This window comes from Schistocerca cancellata, chromosome 2 (genome assembly GCF_023864275.1).
Source record: "Schistocerca cancellata isolate TAMUIC-IGC-003103 chromosome 2, iqSchCanc2.1, whole genome shotgun sequence".
NCBI classification, from domain to species: domain Eukaryota; kingdom Metazoa; phylum Arthropoda; class Insecta; order Orthoptera; family Acrididae; genus Schistocerca; species Schistocerca cancellata.
In genome coordinates, this window is record NC_064627.1 from 835,441,944 (window position 1) to 835,461,299 (window position 19,356).

The following is a 19,356-nucleotide window of genomic DNA, read 5'->3' on the forward strand; positions in this document are numbered from 1 at the left end:
GGTCTTTCAGTGCTCTGTCATACTCTCCACGCAGTATCATATCTCCCATTTCGACTTCATCTACATCCTCTTCCATTTCCATAATATTGTCCTCAAGTACATCGCCCTTGTATAGACCCTCTATACACTCCTTCCACCTTTCTGCTTTCTCTTCTTTGTTTAGGACTGGGTTTCCACCTAAGCTCTTGATATTCATACAAGTGGTTCTCTTTTCTCCAAAGGTCTCTTTAATTTTCCTGAAGGCAGTATCTATCTTACCCCTAGTGATATATGCCCCTACATCCTTACATTTGTCCTCTAGCCATCCCTGCTTAGGCATTTTGCACTTCCTGTCGATCTCATTTTTGAGACATTTGTATTCCTTTTTGCGTACTTCATTTATTGCATTTTTATATTTTCTCCTTTCATCAGTTAAATTCAATATTTCTTCTGTTACCCACGGATTTCTACTAGCCCTCGTCATTTTACCTACTTGATCCTCTGCTGCCTTCACTACTTCATCCCTCAGAGCTACCCATTATTCTTCTACTGTACTTCTTTCCCCCATTCATGACAATTGTTCCGTTATGCTCTCCCTGAAACTCTGTACAACCTCTGGTTCTTTCAGTTTATCCAGGTCCCATTTACTTAAATTCCCACCTTTTTGCAGTTTCTTCAGTTTTACTCTACAGTTCATAACCAATAGAGGGTGGTCAGAGTCCACATCTGCCCCTGGAAATGTCTTACAATTTAAAACCTGGTTCCTAAATCTCTGTCTTACCATTATATAATCTATCTGATACCTTCTAGTATCTTCAGGATTCTTCCATGTGTACAATCTTCTTTTATGATTCTTGAACCAAGCGTTAGCTATGATTAAGTTATGCTCTGTGCAAAATTCTACCAGATGGCTTCCTCTTTCATTTCTTACTCCCAATCCATATTCACCACCATGTTTCCTTCTCTCCCTTTTCCTACTCTCGAATTCCAGTCACCCATGACTATTAAATTTTCGCCTCCCTTCACTACCTGAATAATTTCTTTATCTCATCATACATTTCATCAATTTCTTCATCATCTGCAGAGCTAGTTGGCACATAAACTTGTACTACTGTAGTAGGCATGGGCTTCGTATCTATCTTGGCCACAATAATGCGTTCACTATACTGTTCGTAGTAGCTTATCCGCACACCTATTTTTTTCTTCATTATTAAACCTACTCCTGCATTACCCTTATTTGATTTTGTATTTATAACCCTGTATTATCCTGACCAATAGTCTTGTTCCTCCTGCCACCTAACTTCACTAATTCCCACTATATCTAACTTTAACCTAACATACAACATTTAGAGACCATGATAGCAAACAGTCTACCCCTGATATTGTTAAGATGTACGGGTCTGATAGGAGCACCTGGCATAATGTAAGTGCCAGTGTGCATCCTTCACAAATGGGAGAAAACATCAGGAACTTGAGGGTAGCAACTGGCTGAAATGAGTTAACAAGCTATGGGTAATGAAAGGGGAAAGGGCTGTGCCACAAGAGAAAGTTGTAGTGCCAATACAAGACTTATTACTTTTGTAGCCTGGCATTTACCTGTAAATATCAAGTGGTTCAAAACACAATTATATTTGACATTTATTCTGATGTTCAGTGCAAAACTCCCTGCCAAAAGCAGGGTGCAGCTAACCTCTCACACCAACAGAAATATCAATCAAATTTAGAAATTTGAGACACAATCTTGAAGAAAAGGTATTTTATTTTTATGGACACAATGGGACAAGTATGAGGCAAGCCACCACTCACCAATGCCTCATGAGAATTCGTGTGTTGTTGTCTAGAGGTTGCTCATTTAAATACTTCCACAAGTTCAGATGAGGCACTGGAGAGTGGTGGCTTGAATTATGCTCATCCCACTCTGCTGTCAACCATAATAACATACCTTTTCTTTCAGTACTGTATCTCTTCTATCTAAATTTGATGTCATATTTCCTGTTGGTGTGGGAGGTTAGCTGCAGAAAGTTGTACTTAGTGATTCAACCAATATAGTGCCAGAACATAATTCTGACCATGGAAAAATCACATATGGAATTCCCCAATGCTCAATCTTAGGCCCACTATTCATTCCTCACTTATGTAAGCAATCCAATGTCTAATACAGAACAAGCAGAATTAGTTCTTTTTGCAGGTGACACTAGTACTGTAATCAATCAAAGTATACATACAGAAACAGGAAGAAATGGTAAACAATGTTCTTAAATGTACCATTGACTGACTTTGTGTGAATGGTCTCACCATCAGTTTTAAAAAGATACAACATATGCAGTTCTGCACATCTAGGGGTACTACACCAATGATAAGTGTAACGCACAGTGAGGAAATTATAAATATGGTGGAAACTTAAAACTGCTTAGGTATCCATGGTGATGAGAATTTAAATTGTAAAAAATCACATTTTGGAACTCTTAAAAACTTAGTTCAGCTACATTTGCACTTAGAATCATTGCCAAACTTGGGAGAGAAAGGAAATCAGCAAGATGACATATTTTCATTCCATAATGTCACATGGAAAAATGTTCGGGGGTAGTTCATCTTTAAGAAAGGAAGTCTTCATTACTCGAAAATGTGCTGTTAGTATAATTTGTGGCGTTCAACCATGAGAATCTTTTGGACATCTAAGGGATTGAGCATTCTGTCTGCTGCTTCATAGTATAGTATATTTGTCACCTCATGAAGCTTGTTGTAACTAATCCACTGCAGCTCAAAAGTGACAATGATATATATAATTACCATACCAGAAGGGAAAATTACATTCATTACTCTACATTAAGGTTGTCTTCACAAGGGGTGCACAATGCTGCAACTAAAATTTCTGATAATTGACCTAGTAGTGTAAAATACCTGTCAGACAGCAAAGTAAAATTTGAAAACAGATCGAACGAACAGACATCACATATACAATTACAGAATTACGGCGAGGATGCCCAATGATCTCTCTGCAGAGCAGATGCACACCAGCCTCAAACTCTTATGGGAATCAGCAAAATGCTGTGAGTCGTGAGGATAATTGGCAAAGGGCACTACATTGGTAGTATGTGGATAAGTTGAGAATTTAGGTCTGACAAGAGGCATGCTATGGTAGTCCGTGAGACCAATGTTTGAATAATGGTCTGGCACAAATTTTCAACTTTTCCCATAGATTTAAATCAATGCCCATCACAGCCAATGTCCTTGACAACTCCACCTATTTTTAACAAAAACACACCTTATAAATGTTCAGCAATTTACAAATTAATTTGTGATGTGAATGAAAAATGCCTCACTGCACATCATTACAGTTTATCGTGCAAATGACCTATGGAATGTGAAACTAACAAGTATATTTGCTATTTGTTTTCTTCTGGGAGAATGTGTTCAAGATCAAGCATTTTGTTCTTCTTCACACTGCATTCTGTTATTATGATTATGACACATTAAGTTCCCAACTGCAAAGTCATTGTTCTACTTCATGTGTTCTACTAAAGTTCCCATTACCACCTTTAGTGACAATTGTAAGTAATCCTTCAATGAGTTCTTTTATCTTCTTATATAATGTGAGCATGAACTGCCTGAGAAGATCTTCTGATCTTCATTGGTGCAGAGACTTTAATGATCTCAATTTTTTTATTTATTTATTGGTCATAATTTTGACTCTCAGTTGCCCCCCCCCCCCCCCCCCCCCAACACACAATTTCACAACCATATGTGAATTGTTGTACTTCAAAGAGGTACTAAGCGAACACACTTCACATGCTGCGATCACAGTGTAGACACTTTTATTGTTCCAAGACCACAGGTTTCAACAGTCTTATACTGCCATCATCTGATCTTATGGAGCTTGTGGTAAAACTGCCATGTTATATTACATGAATTCAAAGCATAAAAGGCATTCTCCACATACACATATCTCGATAAAAATCCTGTAGATAAAATACACACAGTTGATAAAATGAACAGCATAAGACTGTTGAAACAATAAAATTGTCTACACTGTTTTGTTCATTTTCAACCATACCAATTGCCCCGCAGCACTGCATGTGTACCTTGCAAAATGCACTAAACATTGAAAAAGACAAAAATAGCACAATGATCAATATAGTTAATTTACAACTAAGAACAAACAGTATGTAGTACCTTTCTGATGATGTGCTGTAAATCGTGTTCTAGCAGGCCACGCATCCCGAGCACTCCACTCAATCTGATAGTGAAATTCTGGAGAATTACGATAAACTGTGACTAGTACTTCATCCCCAGGTTGTACATATTGTGTGATATTTTGGTTAGCTAACATATTATCTCCATGTTCACCATCAGGCCGAAATGCACGATTGAACACAAATATCTTTTCATGGCCGAACATTTCCTACAAGAGTGTAAATTCATAATTGTTTGTTTAGTCAAAATGAAGTAGGTACATCTATATATGTTATTAAATTATGGTAAGTTCCTTGGAGCAGAACGTAAACAAAGTAATAAATTATAAGTTTTGTCAGATTAATGGTCATACTGTAAATTATGGTCATACTGTAATATGGTTACTGAGAGAGTTAAGGAATAATAAATTTCTTCAAGATTCGCAGTCCAGATAAAGTAAATTCTATCACCTCCAAGAACTTTTTGTGATGAACTGTTTACAAAAAATACATAAAAATCATCAAATTTAATAGAGAACAAAATTAAATTATCTTCAAACAAAAACTGATAGCATTGCCTTCTTGACTACTACTCCATAGGCGAATTTCTGAATGTGTAATAAAATGCTGTGTGTGTGTGCACACGCGCACGCGTGCGTATGCTTGCATTTAAGGAGCAGCTTAGAACAATCATGTAAATATTCGACATGTGGCCATGTTTTTCAATGAGAAAGTGTATGATAATTGTAAAACTGATTTGTTCCACATCGTAAGAGAGAAGTCACAATTATGATCCATGGAATATGCAAAAAACTAAACTGAACTAAACCAAAACACTAAAATTGCAGTTTTCAGCTCATCTATAATGGAACAGTTTTCAGCTCATCTATAATGGAAGGGCTGTGCAAAAACCAAATTCCAAGCAAAAAATCCTGTGGAAAGTGCTCTGATGACACAAACTAAATTTCAAGTTGAAAATCCTACAGAAAATACCTTGAAGTTTTCATCAGACTATAAAATGAAAATACTTCCATGAATGTAGTATTATATACTGTTATTTCTGTATTCTGGCTAATATGGCCATTCATCTGGCCAAAACACTGAAATGATTTGCTAGAGAGCTCGAGACTTGAAGAAACAAGTATGAGGTTTAGCTGTGCAGATGATTGTAGTACTAAATAAGATATATGTCTTGTGAACATGTTGTATTGTATGTTAACCAAGGGCCTAGAAACGATGGAGAGGCTCCATCCCCGCCGCAGTTGCAGTGGTCCACAACCCCACGATGACTACCGTAGTCCCCACACCGAACCACTCTTTCAAGGTTATTGTAGGGTTCGGCCCCCGGAGCGCCCCCCCCCCCTCCCCCCCTCCAGGGAATGTTTCACACCAGACGAGTGCAGCCCCTACGTTTGCATGGTAAAGTAATGGTAGTGTATGCGTATGTGGCGAACTTGTTTGCACAGCAATCGCCGAGGTAGTGTAGCTGAGGAGGAATAAGGGGAACCAGCCCACATTCACTGAGGCAGATGGAAAATCACCTAAAAGCCATCCACAGACTGGCCGGCTCACTGGAGCTCGACACAAGTCTGCCGGGCGGATTTGTGCCGAGAACCAGTCGCTCCTTCCCAATCCGGAAAGCTGTGCATTAGAATGCACAGTTAACCGGGCAGGCCTGTGAATATGTTACTGCAAAATATTTCATTGCAGTTGCCAGGTAAGATAGAAAGTGTAAAACTTTCCTTAGAGCAAATTAGCTTGTTTAGCAATATCAAGACAAGATATATGTGAGAAATGATAATCTTGTGTTAATTGCTTCATCCAATTTCATCACACTTACACAAATTTCTATGAAGTACTGCTGTGTTAATGTTACCAAGCCTTCTAACACTGTCATGCCTGTGTAGTATTTTTCTGCAAGTGCCATAACAAAGCAGAATACATCATATTTTGTTGGTTATTAGACCATAAATGTCTGAATGCTCGGTGCTGGTGATAGGGTAGAATTGTTTCTTACTGATGAAATACAGTGAAAGTCACAGCTGAATTATAATGGTGGTAATATTGTAGGGCAAGAACATTCTGGTACTGAATATGCACCTAGTGCAAATGTCTTCATAATTTACAGCCTGCAAACACAGCATCATAATGGAGCTGAATTTTAGCACCTAAACCATTGTAGCACATTTTTTGTTCAGATGCACTAGGAGAGTCATCAGTAACACGAAGGAAGTAGCATCTCAGTTTGTTGGAGCTGCTTTTTGACAGTAGCTCACGTAAAAGAAAGGCCATGTCATATTTTATTGATCCTCCCGGGATAAAGATTAAAACTGAACATCCCCATTTCTAGCAAAGCAGTTGTCATCAGCAGTAGTGCATCTTTTCTTACAGTGTCCATATTTTAATGTGTGTACATAACAACTGGTTGAATCAGAGCGAGCAAGTTATAAAATTCCCATCATTTAGTTTTGAAATAGCTGGTGGCAGTGCAGTTGTCAAGTCTCTGAAAAGACAGTAAATGCTTAAAAAAGGAACTTATTACAATTTGGTAAAACATTGACTCTGAAATCTTTGTAGCTCACTGCACTTGTTAAACTTGCTCTCAAAATTTGTAATTCTTCTACAGCCTTTGTTCTTAACGAATTTGCTCCCAATAAACTCCCTGAGCACTAGAGATGTACAGCCTTACTGAGCTGATTTGCAAGTGGTAGGATGTCAGTATAAAACCTTTGCTGGAAGGACAAAAGATGAAGAACAGATATCAGGAGCCAATTACACTAAATTCTGCCCATATTTTCAGTTTTATGCAAAAGTTTTCACAGTGGCTAGGCAAGTGGTCTCAAAAAATGTCACTATGTGGATTGAGCACAGAGACATATTATGACCCTACACACATAATTGATGCTACCATTGATTTGGGTAATAACTGAATCCATACAAAGGTGCAGAGCTACATTCTGTCTTGTAAAGGCAGACTGATAATTTAGAAGACAGGTTTGGAAAATATCACCAGATGTATGATGGCATCTATGATGTTTCTGTCAGATATTTGAAACAGAAAATAAATGAAGAGTCTAAAGCCATATTTCACGAGTTTTGAAGTCAGATCATAGTGGAATCATTCTTATTACAAAAGATTTCTTTTTTGGATGAACTAACTACAGTGGTTCAACAAACTGTTAACTATCCTCAAAATTTAAATGTGGAAGTGAAAGACCACGATTTTGAGATTCTGGATGAACATATGAGGTCCACTGCTTCATTATATTAGAGGTTACTGTTCATATAATTATAGAAAAATAATTGCAATTAATGCAAAGTTTTCCTCATGACCGGAAGTAATTTGATAAACGCATTTATACTTACACCTGATATTTGCGGTTTACGTTATCTGTCTACTGATGTTGTTAGATGTGTAGTTAAACTTGTGCAGAAAAGACAATTGACCAAGCATCCTATTGGTTCAAGGCAAATGGATTCCTGCTGAATGAAAACTAAACACAGCAGATGGTCTGTAGTCTTAGAGACAAGCTTCTGTCAGATGATCCAAGTTATGTCAAATTTTTGGGGGTATACATTGATGATAAATTATCTTGGGGTCAACATGTACAATATATTAGTGGTAAATTGTCAAGAGTTATTTACCTGTTAAGGCGACTTATGGATTGTGTTCCTGAAAAATATGTTAGAACATCCTATTTTTCATTCTTTCAAAGTATAATAACATATGGAATTATTTTGTGGGGGAACTCTAGCTGTGTACATGACATATTAATACTGCAAAAAATAGCTATTAGGATAATTACTGGTTCTGCATATAAGGCACACTGTAAACCATTGTTCTGTGAACAGAAAATCATGACAGTTATAAACTTGTACATATACTATGTTCTAATTTATACGAAGAAGAAATTACCAGACACAAAAACCAGAGAAAATGTACACAGCCACAATAGAAGAAGGAATAGGTGCCTCTATATTCCTTACCACAGATTGTCAAAGTCACTCAACAGCTACGAAATCATGGGGTACGAATTATTTAATAATCTTCCTCAATCTGTTCAAGAATTACCTGAACAATTATTCAAACAAACAATTCATGACTGGCTAGTCCTCCACCCATTCTATGACATAAGAGAATTTATCAACTGTAATATAATACTATAATGTTAACAAGAAACCTGTTGTTTCTTTCAAACTATTAATTGTATTTTAGTATGTATATGACGTTGTCTATTTCTGTAATGGCCGAATGACAATAAAATTATTATTATTATTATACTGTCGTAAGATATACACTTACTGAAAAAGAAATTTATTTTTGTAACAAAAGAATCCAAGAAACATTCTGGTATAACAGAGCCTACTGTTGGTTAACGAAGGATCTCCATTTTGATGTCAACATGCATAAACACATATCTGTGAACTTTGTGGATTTCTGTTGCATACAGCATGACAATGAAGTAATAGCCAAAGTTTACACTAGTATGTGAACATACACATTCATCTTTAAAAACCATATATGTTTGTATACAGATCTGCTTTCTTCTTTATAGTGGGCCCAGTAATTTGTCCAAGGATCTACATTTTATTATAGCCTGCAAATTCTTTATAATAGTGATCTATCTGACAATAGAGCTTTATTCCAGTCCAGCAATTTCAACAGTTTTTTAATGCAGCAGGCAATGAGAACTTTTTCATTCATTTTTGTAATGGCACCATAATGTGGGGCAATACTCTTAGATTTTCTTTCATAAATGAACATCTGAAAATGGGTTCAACATTTCTGCTTTTGCTTTGCTGTCTTTAATTACAATTCCCATGAAATTCACAAGTGTCTGTTAATATTCTGTTAAAGTAGTTGTTTAAGGCATCATGCACTGCCTTCTGGTCAGCCAAACCCGTTTCTTGTAGCATCTCTCTACCTCTGGCCCTAACTTTGTTTTACACCTCCCATGCACTAGTCTCTGTTTCTTCGGTAGTTTCTTTTGGCAGTGACCATATACAATAAAGAATCCCTTCCATCATGAACTGTTTTACAAGATACATATCTGTCCAGTCTATGGTCCACTGTTTTTTCTGTACTTCAGCCATGGTTCTTGTATATGCACCTGTCTAGAGATGGACTTTTCAAGTTTCTCATAAAATGTGACACAACTGCTTGTTTATCTAGTTTCTTGAATATATAAATCTTTCTACTGATTTCAGTTGTCCTTTATACTTTGGTAATCATAGTTGGTACAACAACCTCACAGTCACCTGACACCAGCTGCAATGTGAAGATCCTCAAAGAGGACAGGTATATTTGTTGACATTAGATGCACTATATTTCCATCAAGGCAGGCTTCCAAACTATCTGTGCTAGGTAGTTTTCAGAGAAGGCAATGAGTATTTTCCCAACGATCAACTATAATTCTTTACTATGTTCATCAGTATGTGTGTAGATTCTTTACAGATGGACTGCTTTAATTGATAATGAGTTTGGCTGAGTTGCATGGGTTTTCTGGTAGCCTCCTAACAACAGCCTCCGCACCAATGTTGAAAATCTAGCGTGGTAAAGAGCTTGTTAAGTTTGATAATTGCTGTAATTACTATGTGCTATATTTACTGTTTGTGAAATACAGCATTTGTGAAAATATTTCATGAAGTCATTGGTTGCAACTCACTTGAGGATATGGCATCAAAAAGGTTAGAAGCATTTCACCAACTTCTACACAAAGGGCAGCAATAAGCCTTGTTCTATAATTTTTAATTGCAGTTCTAATTGTACTTTCAACATTTTCAAATAAAACAGTTGAGAAGATCTGTAAACACTTTATCAGTAATCAAGTATGTTCTAGTCAGAATGATCTATGAGAAAAAAATAATCTGTCAATCCGAAACATTTCCAATGTTGATGCTATAGCACATTATAAGAAATACTGCAAAATATTAAAGACTGTAATACGGATGTCAAAGCAAATATATTACAAGGAAAAGATAGTCATATCAGATAACAAAATAAAGACAATATGGGATATAGTGAAGGAGGAGACTGGTAGAACCAGACATGAAGAGGAACAAATAGCATTAAGAGTAAATGATACATTGGTGACAGATGTGTATAGTGTTGCAGAACTTTTTAACAAACATTTTATAACTGTTACTGAAAAGATGGGGTTGTCAGGTTCGGTAGATGCTGCTATGGATTACCTTAGACCAGACATTTCAAGTAACTTCCATAATATGAATTTGACCCTCACTACCCCAACAGAAATAATGTCCATCATAAAATCTTTAAAATCAAAAACATCTAGTGGGTATGATGAAATATCAACAAAGTTAATTAAAGAATGTGATTCTGAGCTAAGTAACATATTAAGCTATCTGTGTAACCAGTCGTTTATCAGTGGAATATTTCCTGAATGGCTGAAATACGCTGAAGTTAAGCCACTGTTTAAGAAGGGAGATAAAGAAATAGCATCAAATTTCCGTCCAATTTCACTGTTGCCAGCATTCTCAAAAATTTTCGAAAAAGTAATGTACAGTCGTCTTTATAACCATCTTATCTCAAATAACATACTGTCAAAGTCACAGTTTGGATTTCTAAAAGGTTCTGATATTGAGAAGGCTATCTACACTTACAGTGAAAATGTGCTTAATTCATTAGACAAAAAATTGCAGGCAACTGGTATATTTTGTGATCTGTCAAAGGCATTTGACTGTGTAAATCACAATATCCTTTTAAGTAAACTAGAATATTATAGCGTAACAGGAAATGCTGCAAAATGGTTCAAATCTTATATCTCTGGCAGGAAACAAAGGGTGTTATTAGGAAATAGACATGTATCAAGCTATCAGGCATCATCCAACTGGGAACTAATTACATGTGGGGTCCCACAAGGTTCCATTTTGGGGCCCTTACTTTTTCTTGTGTATACCAATGACCTTTCATCAGTAACATTACCAGATGCCAAGTTTGTTTTGTTTGCCGATGATACAAGCATTGCAATAAATAGCAAATCAAGTGTGGTCTTAGAAAGATCAGCCAATAAAATATTTGTGGACATTAATCAGTGGTTCCTAGCCAATTCTTTGTCACTAAACTTTGAAAAAACACACTACATGCAGTTCAGAACTTGTAAGGGGTGTCCCAAGAGTATATGTCTAACATACGATGACAAGAAGATAGAAGAAGTGGACAGTGTTAAATTCTTGGGATTACAGCTTGATAATAAATTCAACTGGGAGGAGCACACCACAGAACTGCTGAAGCGTCTTAACAAATCTCTGTTTGCAATGTGAATTTTGTCAGACATAGGGGATATAAAAATGAAAAATCTGGCATACTATGCTTACTTTCATTCCATAAAGTCATATGGGATTATTTTTTGGGGTAATTCATCAAGCCAAGCTAAAGTTTTCCGGGCACAAAAACATGCAGTAAGAATTATATGTGGTGTGAACTCAAGAACATCCTGCAGAAGCCTGTTTAGGGAACTAGGGATACTAACTACAGCTTCCCAATATATTTATTCCTTAATGAAATTTGTCATTAAAAATATATCACTTTTTCAAACCAACAGCTCAATTCATGGAATCAATACTAGAAATAAGAATAATCTTCACAAGGATTTAAAGTCACTTAGTCTTGTACAAAAAGGTGTGCATTATTCAGGAACACACATTTTCAATAACTTGCCAGCAGCCATAAAAAGCTTAACAACCAATGAAATTCATTTTAAGAGAAGCCTAAAGGATTTATTGGTGGCCAACTCCTTCTACTCCATTGATGAATTTCTTAGTAAAATCAACTGATTTGTATATAAGTACAACATAACTTCTGCACAATTTCAGTGCAGTAATGTGTTCACTGAAAATTTGTGTGTGTGTGTGTGTGTGTAAGTATAATCTAACTTCTGCACCATTTCAGTGCAGTAATGTGTTCATTGTAAATAAGTATTACAGTAGTTGTATTACATGTTTATTACCTTATAAATAAATAAAAAACTTTTTTATTTTAAATTCAGTGCATTAGTATTTGTAAAATGACTCTTAGTGTTCATTAAAAAATGACGATCATTCCACTTGGGACCTGTGGAATGGTACATTAGCTTATTTGTTCTAGTTGTAAATATTTGTCATGTATTGTTGTTTTTCCACATCCTGGAGGACCTCCTCACTACGGATCAATTGGAATGAAAGTAAATCTAATCTAAATAGACAGTACCTCTTTCGTCGTCAGATTCTCCTGCTGAAGCTCTTCAAGACATTCGTGGCCTTCAACACTCTCACCTTAATTTTTTTCTGGAATAGAACCCAGGTGAGAGCCAAGATAGGGGGAAGGGCAGCATCAATCATAAACTTTTAATGTGTTTACTGTAGATCCATTTCAGCCATTGTGTTGCTATATTCAGTGCTACGTGCACATAATGAGCATCAGGCATTAAAATATACATTAAAACCAGGCCACAAATACATCAATCCGTATACCATACATTTCCGTAAAATTATATCCAAGTCATGACAACTCATTGTAAATAAGATCACGCATGGTACCACTTGACATTAAAGATAACAAACAGTTAAACTGAGCTTGCTACTTATGACATTAACTGCATGGAAATGTAAACAGCAAGTTTAACTGTTTGTTACCTCTAATGTCAAGTGATACAATGTGCGATTTTATTGATGAAGAGTCATCATGACTTGAATATTACTGGTATGTAAATTTACAGTTTACAAGCTGATGTACTTGTGACCTAGTTTTCATTTATATTTTAATGCCGAGTCTCATTATGTCCTTTTATTCATGTATCAGTGAAGATAGCTACAAAACAGATGAAATTGATTTGCAATAAAAAATATTAAAATTCATGACTGGTGCAGCCCTTCCTCCTACCTTGGATCTCATTGATATGGCCATGGATCACTCTGTTCCCAATGAAAACAAATCCAGGTGAGATTTGCATTGAATAAGAAACCCAGAAATTTCACAGTGTTGTCAAAATTAAAAATGAAGCCATTAAGTTGCAACAACACTGCATCAAAATTTCACCAACTGCAGATACAATTCACATACTGTCTTCCTTTTTTTCCTAATAAAAATACTAAGCTTCTATTTGCAGGATTCTCTTTTCCAGTCTATAAACTATAAACTGATGAGTTACCATTATAATATTGGGGGAAATAAATCATGAAACCATCAATGAATAGGAAGTATTTCACGGGTCTTTTTTTCTGTGCTAACTGTAATGTTACAAAACAGCAAAGAAAGCAATGCTCAGCACACCACAAGGTAGAACAGTGAACTGTTGTACAGATTTACAAACTGCACACCCAATGTGATAACTGGAAGATGGTTCTTTGAGAAAGGTTGAAGTGGGAGTTTGCCACAGAAACTTTAGGATGTTGTATCATAAGATTGCCATAAGTATTTTTGACGTAGAAGAATATACTTTTGAAGTACTGCATGCAAAGGAAAGTCCCTAAATTGTCACTTCCAGATGAGTCAGGTTGTCAAGGGGTGAGAGATTCTCCCTGAAACCACTTATGATACATGAACGGAGATGGCACCTACCAATATTGTGAGAGACAGATCAAGCTGTGAAAATACCCTCAACAGACACAGCTACACCACCTTTAGTTCTTTCCTCAACCATGTCACTCTTTCTACAATGACTGTATGCACTGATCAGTGCATTTCATTTCACTTCTTGCATGGAGGCAGTTAATGGAGAGACACTATTCCTCTCTTCTTTTTGCTGAGTAGCTTTGCCAGTTTGTGAAAATACTGCATTGTCTTTGGATGATGTTTGCTTGCAGGAGACTTCAGGACTCTTCCTTTCACAACCACATTTGCATGTACACATGTTTATTCATGTTCATACTACCGTCAAATGAGTCAGTCTGTACTGAGCAGCCTACTCTGGCGCCAGCATTTTTGATGAGAGACGCATAAGAAAAGACTGATAGTGTTACAGCCTCTGAACTATCATCAATCTGCATATGACTGCTGCTTTATAATCTTCCAACTTCTTTACATTCCATTCCTCCTCACTGTAAATTTGCCTTTCTATACTCCCGTTGTTTACCAGAGCAGCTTGCACGAAATGGAGGTGATGTATATTATCTTCCGTTTTCATGTGCATCTGTAAACCATTAACCTCACATAGGGTGATACAACCAAGTGTTGGCACATACAGCAATGTAGATGATTAGGATTGGCCAGCTAAACCTTAAACAGAGAAATCCTGCTATTATATATTCTAGCAAATTACTGGTAAATTGAAAGACACTATGAATGCAATATTTTTTTCAAACTCACCATTTATAATTATGTTGTTACTGTTCACCCTCTGTGGACATTCATTCTGCCACTCTCCTTTCAGCTCACTTACACCAGCTGCCACTAAATCTTAGCAACTGAGGGTGATGCATCTCTTACTTTACACAGTATTCTACAGCTGCTTTGACGATGAGCTAGTATTCTACAGATGCTTTGATGACGAGCTGAGTGGCTTGAAAACTGACATTGGTTCTATGAGGCAGATATCGGCCCAAAGTTTTTCACAGATTTCAATGTTTGGGCTATTCGCTTATGCGCCATCTTGATACACAAGTGAAAGCCCCTTGGAACACATTTTTTGTGAGTCTGTTTCATACCACTTTGAACCTCCTCAACTGCGTGAAATATTTTCCTTTTTAACTTGAGTTTCATTCTGAGGAATTCAAAAAGTCACACTGCTAGGTCGGGTGAATATCGCAGATTAGAAACAGCTGTCATTCTGTTTTTCACCAGAAACTCCCAGATGATCAACGCAGTGTTGTATGACCTCGCATTATTATGATGAAGAAACCAATTGCCCTTGCACCACTTTCCTCAGACAGAATCCTCCGATGTATCCCATAAGACAGCCCCACAACATCGCATATATCCTGGATGGTCTGTGTGCAATCTTCCAGCATTGTATTCCAAACGGCAGTGACACTTTCAGGTGTAATGCCAGTTAATGGACATCCTAAATAAAAATCATAGTCTGCCACCTTGAAAAGATTTCAAACAGTCGTAAATCTGACTGTGACCAAAGGCGTCTTCCCAAAATGCTTCCTTCAACATGACATGTGTTAGGTGGCGGCTTTTCTGAGTCTGAAACAAAGTTCATGCACACACATTGTTCCCAGACACCCATCATCATCAATTCACATGACATGCAACACATAAGACTGAGGAAATGCGCATAAAAACTAAATGCAATCACCTGGAACAAAGCCACCTGAGCCAATAACTCTCAAACGATATGCACAGAGGTGATAAAAGTCATGGGATAGCGATGTGCACATATACGCAAGGTATAAAAGGGCAGTGCATGGTGGTCTCTCATTTGTACTGTGGCGGTCTGTCATTTGTACTCATTTGATTCATGTGAAAAGGTTTCTGACGTGATTATGGCCACATGACGGGAATTATAGCTTGTGTCACATAACATGGTGCTTCTGTGCATAGAGGCAGAGCAGTCAATGGATGAGAACTGTGCATGCACAGCAGCAGAGAGTGAGCAAACAAAGTCCACGTTGCTGAACTGCGTTGCTGCGGACAATGGTCAGGCTCATTTGCCTATAGTATAGTTATTGTATGTTCAAATTTATGAGGGTAATAGTAAATACTAAAACCAATTTCGATCAGTCATCAGAGAAATATTAATTCATGTCTTGACGACGTTGCATCCACTGCTCCACAGATTTATTCTGCGTGTAGTCGGGAGGCAAGAACAGCTGACACAGCTTTGTGAAGAAGTGAAGTACAATTTTTTCAAAACGGCGATTGTCTAATGACAAGAACATTGAAACTGCTTGCAATAATTATCATTTGTTGTGATTTGAACTGTATTATAAATAAAAATTTAATAAACAACAAAATTAACTTCATGCACAAACCAAAATCATTATATTTGCTTGACAACTGCTTCTACTCAATACGATTTTTAAAAATGTGTGTAAGGTGTGTATGTTGATGTGTTTGACTGTAGTTAAGTGTAATCACTGTGCATAAAAAAAGACTTAGTGGTAAAAAAGACTAATGAAAAGACTACTGTAAAAATGGTCAGTAAGTTGTCATATTTTTCACTGTTAATGGGCATTATGAGTGTAAACTAATTTGTTTGACATCCCAGTCAGGGACCACATTTATAATCCACTGAACAAGTGAACAACTAACCGACATCTGCGAATAACTCCAGAGAATCTCACCGATAACATCGAAATCCACCGATATCTCGACAAGTAACAGTTACTGTCATTTTAGGGCCTTATCCAGTACGTGCCTTGAAAATGACAGGGGTTTACATGTGGAAATATTGGACTTCTGATAAATTTATCTAGCTGCATTGTCGTGTGCTGTTAGAGCATACGACATGGTGGGAGAAGCTTAACTTATCCTTGGGCAATATGTTGAACATTATAGTCTGCATAATTCAAAGGATACAAAGTCCTACTCAAAAAGGCTAGGAAATTCTCTTACTATGTATGCAACTGATATGTTGACAAACACATTTCTTAACCCACGAGTCTTTAAAACTAAGAAATATTATTTCTTTGTTCCAAAATCTACATCACAATGCCACTGTCACTTCTATTTTTTTACTGTTCCTACAGCTCTCACACTTTTGTTTACAATTCTCTTGCAAGCACCACATGGTTCTGGAGTCCATTCTTGTGTCTTCAAATGTCAACAACAGGAGACCTAATTCAAGTTCACATTTGAAAAAGCTATAAATGCAGTAAATAATCCACCTCGCCTGCCTATGAAGCACTTCACATTTGTTGCCATCACTTACACTTATTACAGATACGCATTCACACCTATACTGCTACAAGGAAAAAAATACAGAAAAACTGACAGTTGAATGAATAATTCAGTTGTCACGAAGTACGGCAACAGTGCAGCATGTAGGAGTGAGATTCTCATTGTGTAGCTGTAAGTCACTGCTAGCCACTCGTAAAGAGAATGAATATTATTGGCTGACAGTGGCTAGTGGAGGGGGATACACAGAATGGCTGAAAACTGGGCTGCCTTCCAATGTGACACGGACTTTAACAAACTTTGAATGCGGAATGATAGTTGGAGCTAGATGCATGGGTCATTCCAGTTCAGAAATCATTAGGGAATTCAATATTCAGAGATCCACAATGTCAAGAGTGTGCTGAAAATACCAAATTACAGGCATTACTACTTCTCACTACGGACAATGTAGTGGGTGGTGGCCTTCCCATAATAACCAAGAGCAGTGGTATTTGTGTAGATTTGTCAGTGCTAACAGATGAGGAACACTGCATGAAATATCAACAGAAATCAATGTGAGATGTATGAGCAATGTATCCATTAGGATAGTGAGGCAAAATCTGACGTTAATGGGCTATGGCAGCAGATGACCGACACAAGTACTTCTGCTAATAGCATGACATCACCTGCAGCACCTCTACTGGACTCATGACCATTTATCAGTTGGATCCTAGACAACTGGAAAAGCTGTGGCCTGTTCAGATGAGTCTGATTTCAGCTGGTAAGAGCTGATGGTAGGGTTCGGGTGTGGCACAGACCGCACAAAGCTGTGGACCCAAGTTGTCAACAAGGCACAAGGCATTGTGCAAGCTGGAGGTGGCTCCATAATGGTGTGGGCTGTGTTTACATGGAATGGACTGGGTCCTCTAGTTCAAATGAACCAACCATTGACTGGAAATGACTATGTTCAGCTGCTTGAAGACCATCTGCAGCCATTCATGGGCTTCAAACAATGGAAAATCTTGGATGGAATGTAACAATATTATTAAAAGGTAAGTTGCTACTCACCATATAGCGGAGATGCTGTGTCGCAGATAAGCGCAACAGAGAGATTGTCACAAATAAAGTTTTGGCCATTAAGGCCTTTGTCAACAATAGATCACACACACACACACACACACACACACGAATTGTTGTATATGTCGATTTGAATGATAAAAGGATGTAAGGCTACACAGTCATATCAAAATACAACTGTGGCAGACGACACCCATGTCATATAATCCTTGCTGCTGTTTATCATCATGCTACTCGGACATGATGGCACTACAATTGGTGGGTCAAGATAGTCCACTGTTCTTTCACGACCTGACCATGGAGAATGTATTCTGCACATTGTCAAGGAAGCACACATCAATGTAGAATGTGAGTCATCTCATAGGACCACATGAAGGGTATTCAACCGCCAATTTATTAGTTTGTCTTCAATCTTCTTTACAGATGTGGTAGTGTTTGGGAACTATGATATAGCAAATTACCACAACCAACATTTGTGAGTGGATGAAATTGAACACCAGAGCAGCAAGTTAAAATTAATGCATAAGCAGGAAATGTGCCTGACACTCCTGTAGTTCTCTCAGAAGTTTTTAAGGGTGTTGTCAATAAGAACTCTATTCACAACTCTCTTCCACACTTTTAAAGGGATGTGCAACAGCAAATAAGAGGAAGTGTGTGGTTTACGCATGATGTGACTCCAGAAAATTTTGCAGTTGTATCTGTATCTCTGCATTTGTAGCTAAAGGTGTTATGTAACTCATGATCTGTAAGTTCTGTGTAAATAAAGCTGTTATGTTGAGGTGAATTTATATCACTTTCTAATTGCTACCACACATTTTCTGGCGCTGAAATCAGAGGAAAGCACAGACAGGAATTTGGAATCTCAGCATTTATAGGAAGCAATAAGTGCATTCACGCTCTGCAGGCACTTCATTTGCTATGTGGTGATGGTTTCTGTACTGGAACTACCTCATCAAGTTGTCCTCATCTTGAGTACTGCAATTACTTTGAGAATAATGTTAGGCTCTCTTTCCAAGGCACAATTAAGTGAGGGATAGCCCTTTTCATGCAAAGATCCATCAAATAAAACTTGCCACTTAATGCTTCCAAGTCTCTTTTTATCAGTATTTGATGGGGCAAATAGAAGTGTCAACCAAGTTTTGGGGAAAGCCAGTTCAATGTATTCATTTCATATGTAATTTGACTTCTGTGTGTCCTAAGCAGCACTGTGGAAGCTGTTCTTCTCCAGATGCTTCTGAAAAATGATGAAGTGCTTCTCAGCTTTACATATGTTATCTGGAATAACATTTGCCACTTCTTGTGGGAAAGAGTCTACCCTTCAGGGAATCTCGATAGAACAGGTGGTGTGATATTCCTCATACACATTGA

The 19,356-nt window shown here is 37.3% G+C and overlaps 1 protein-coding gene across 1 annotated transcript in view; it reads right to left on the reverse strand.

The window, feature by feature from the left end:
• LOC126148548 (uncharacterized) overlaps positions 1 to 19,356 on the reverse strand; it is a 104,873-nt gene that overhangs the window by 24,130 nt on the left and 61,387 nt on the right. The window contains exon 3 of the mRNA XM_049915763.1: positions 4,153 to 4,381. Within this exon, the coding sequence (XP_049771720.1) occupies positions 4,153 to 4,381 (229 nt within the window). The remainder of the gene's footprint in view (positions 1 to 4,152; positions 4,382 to 19,356) is intronic.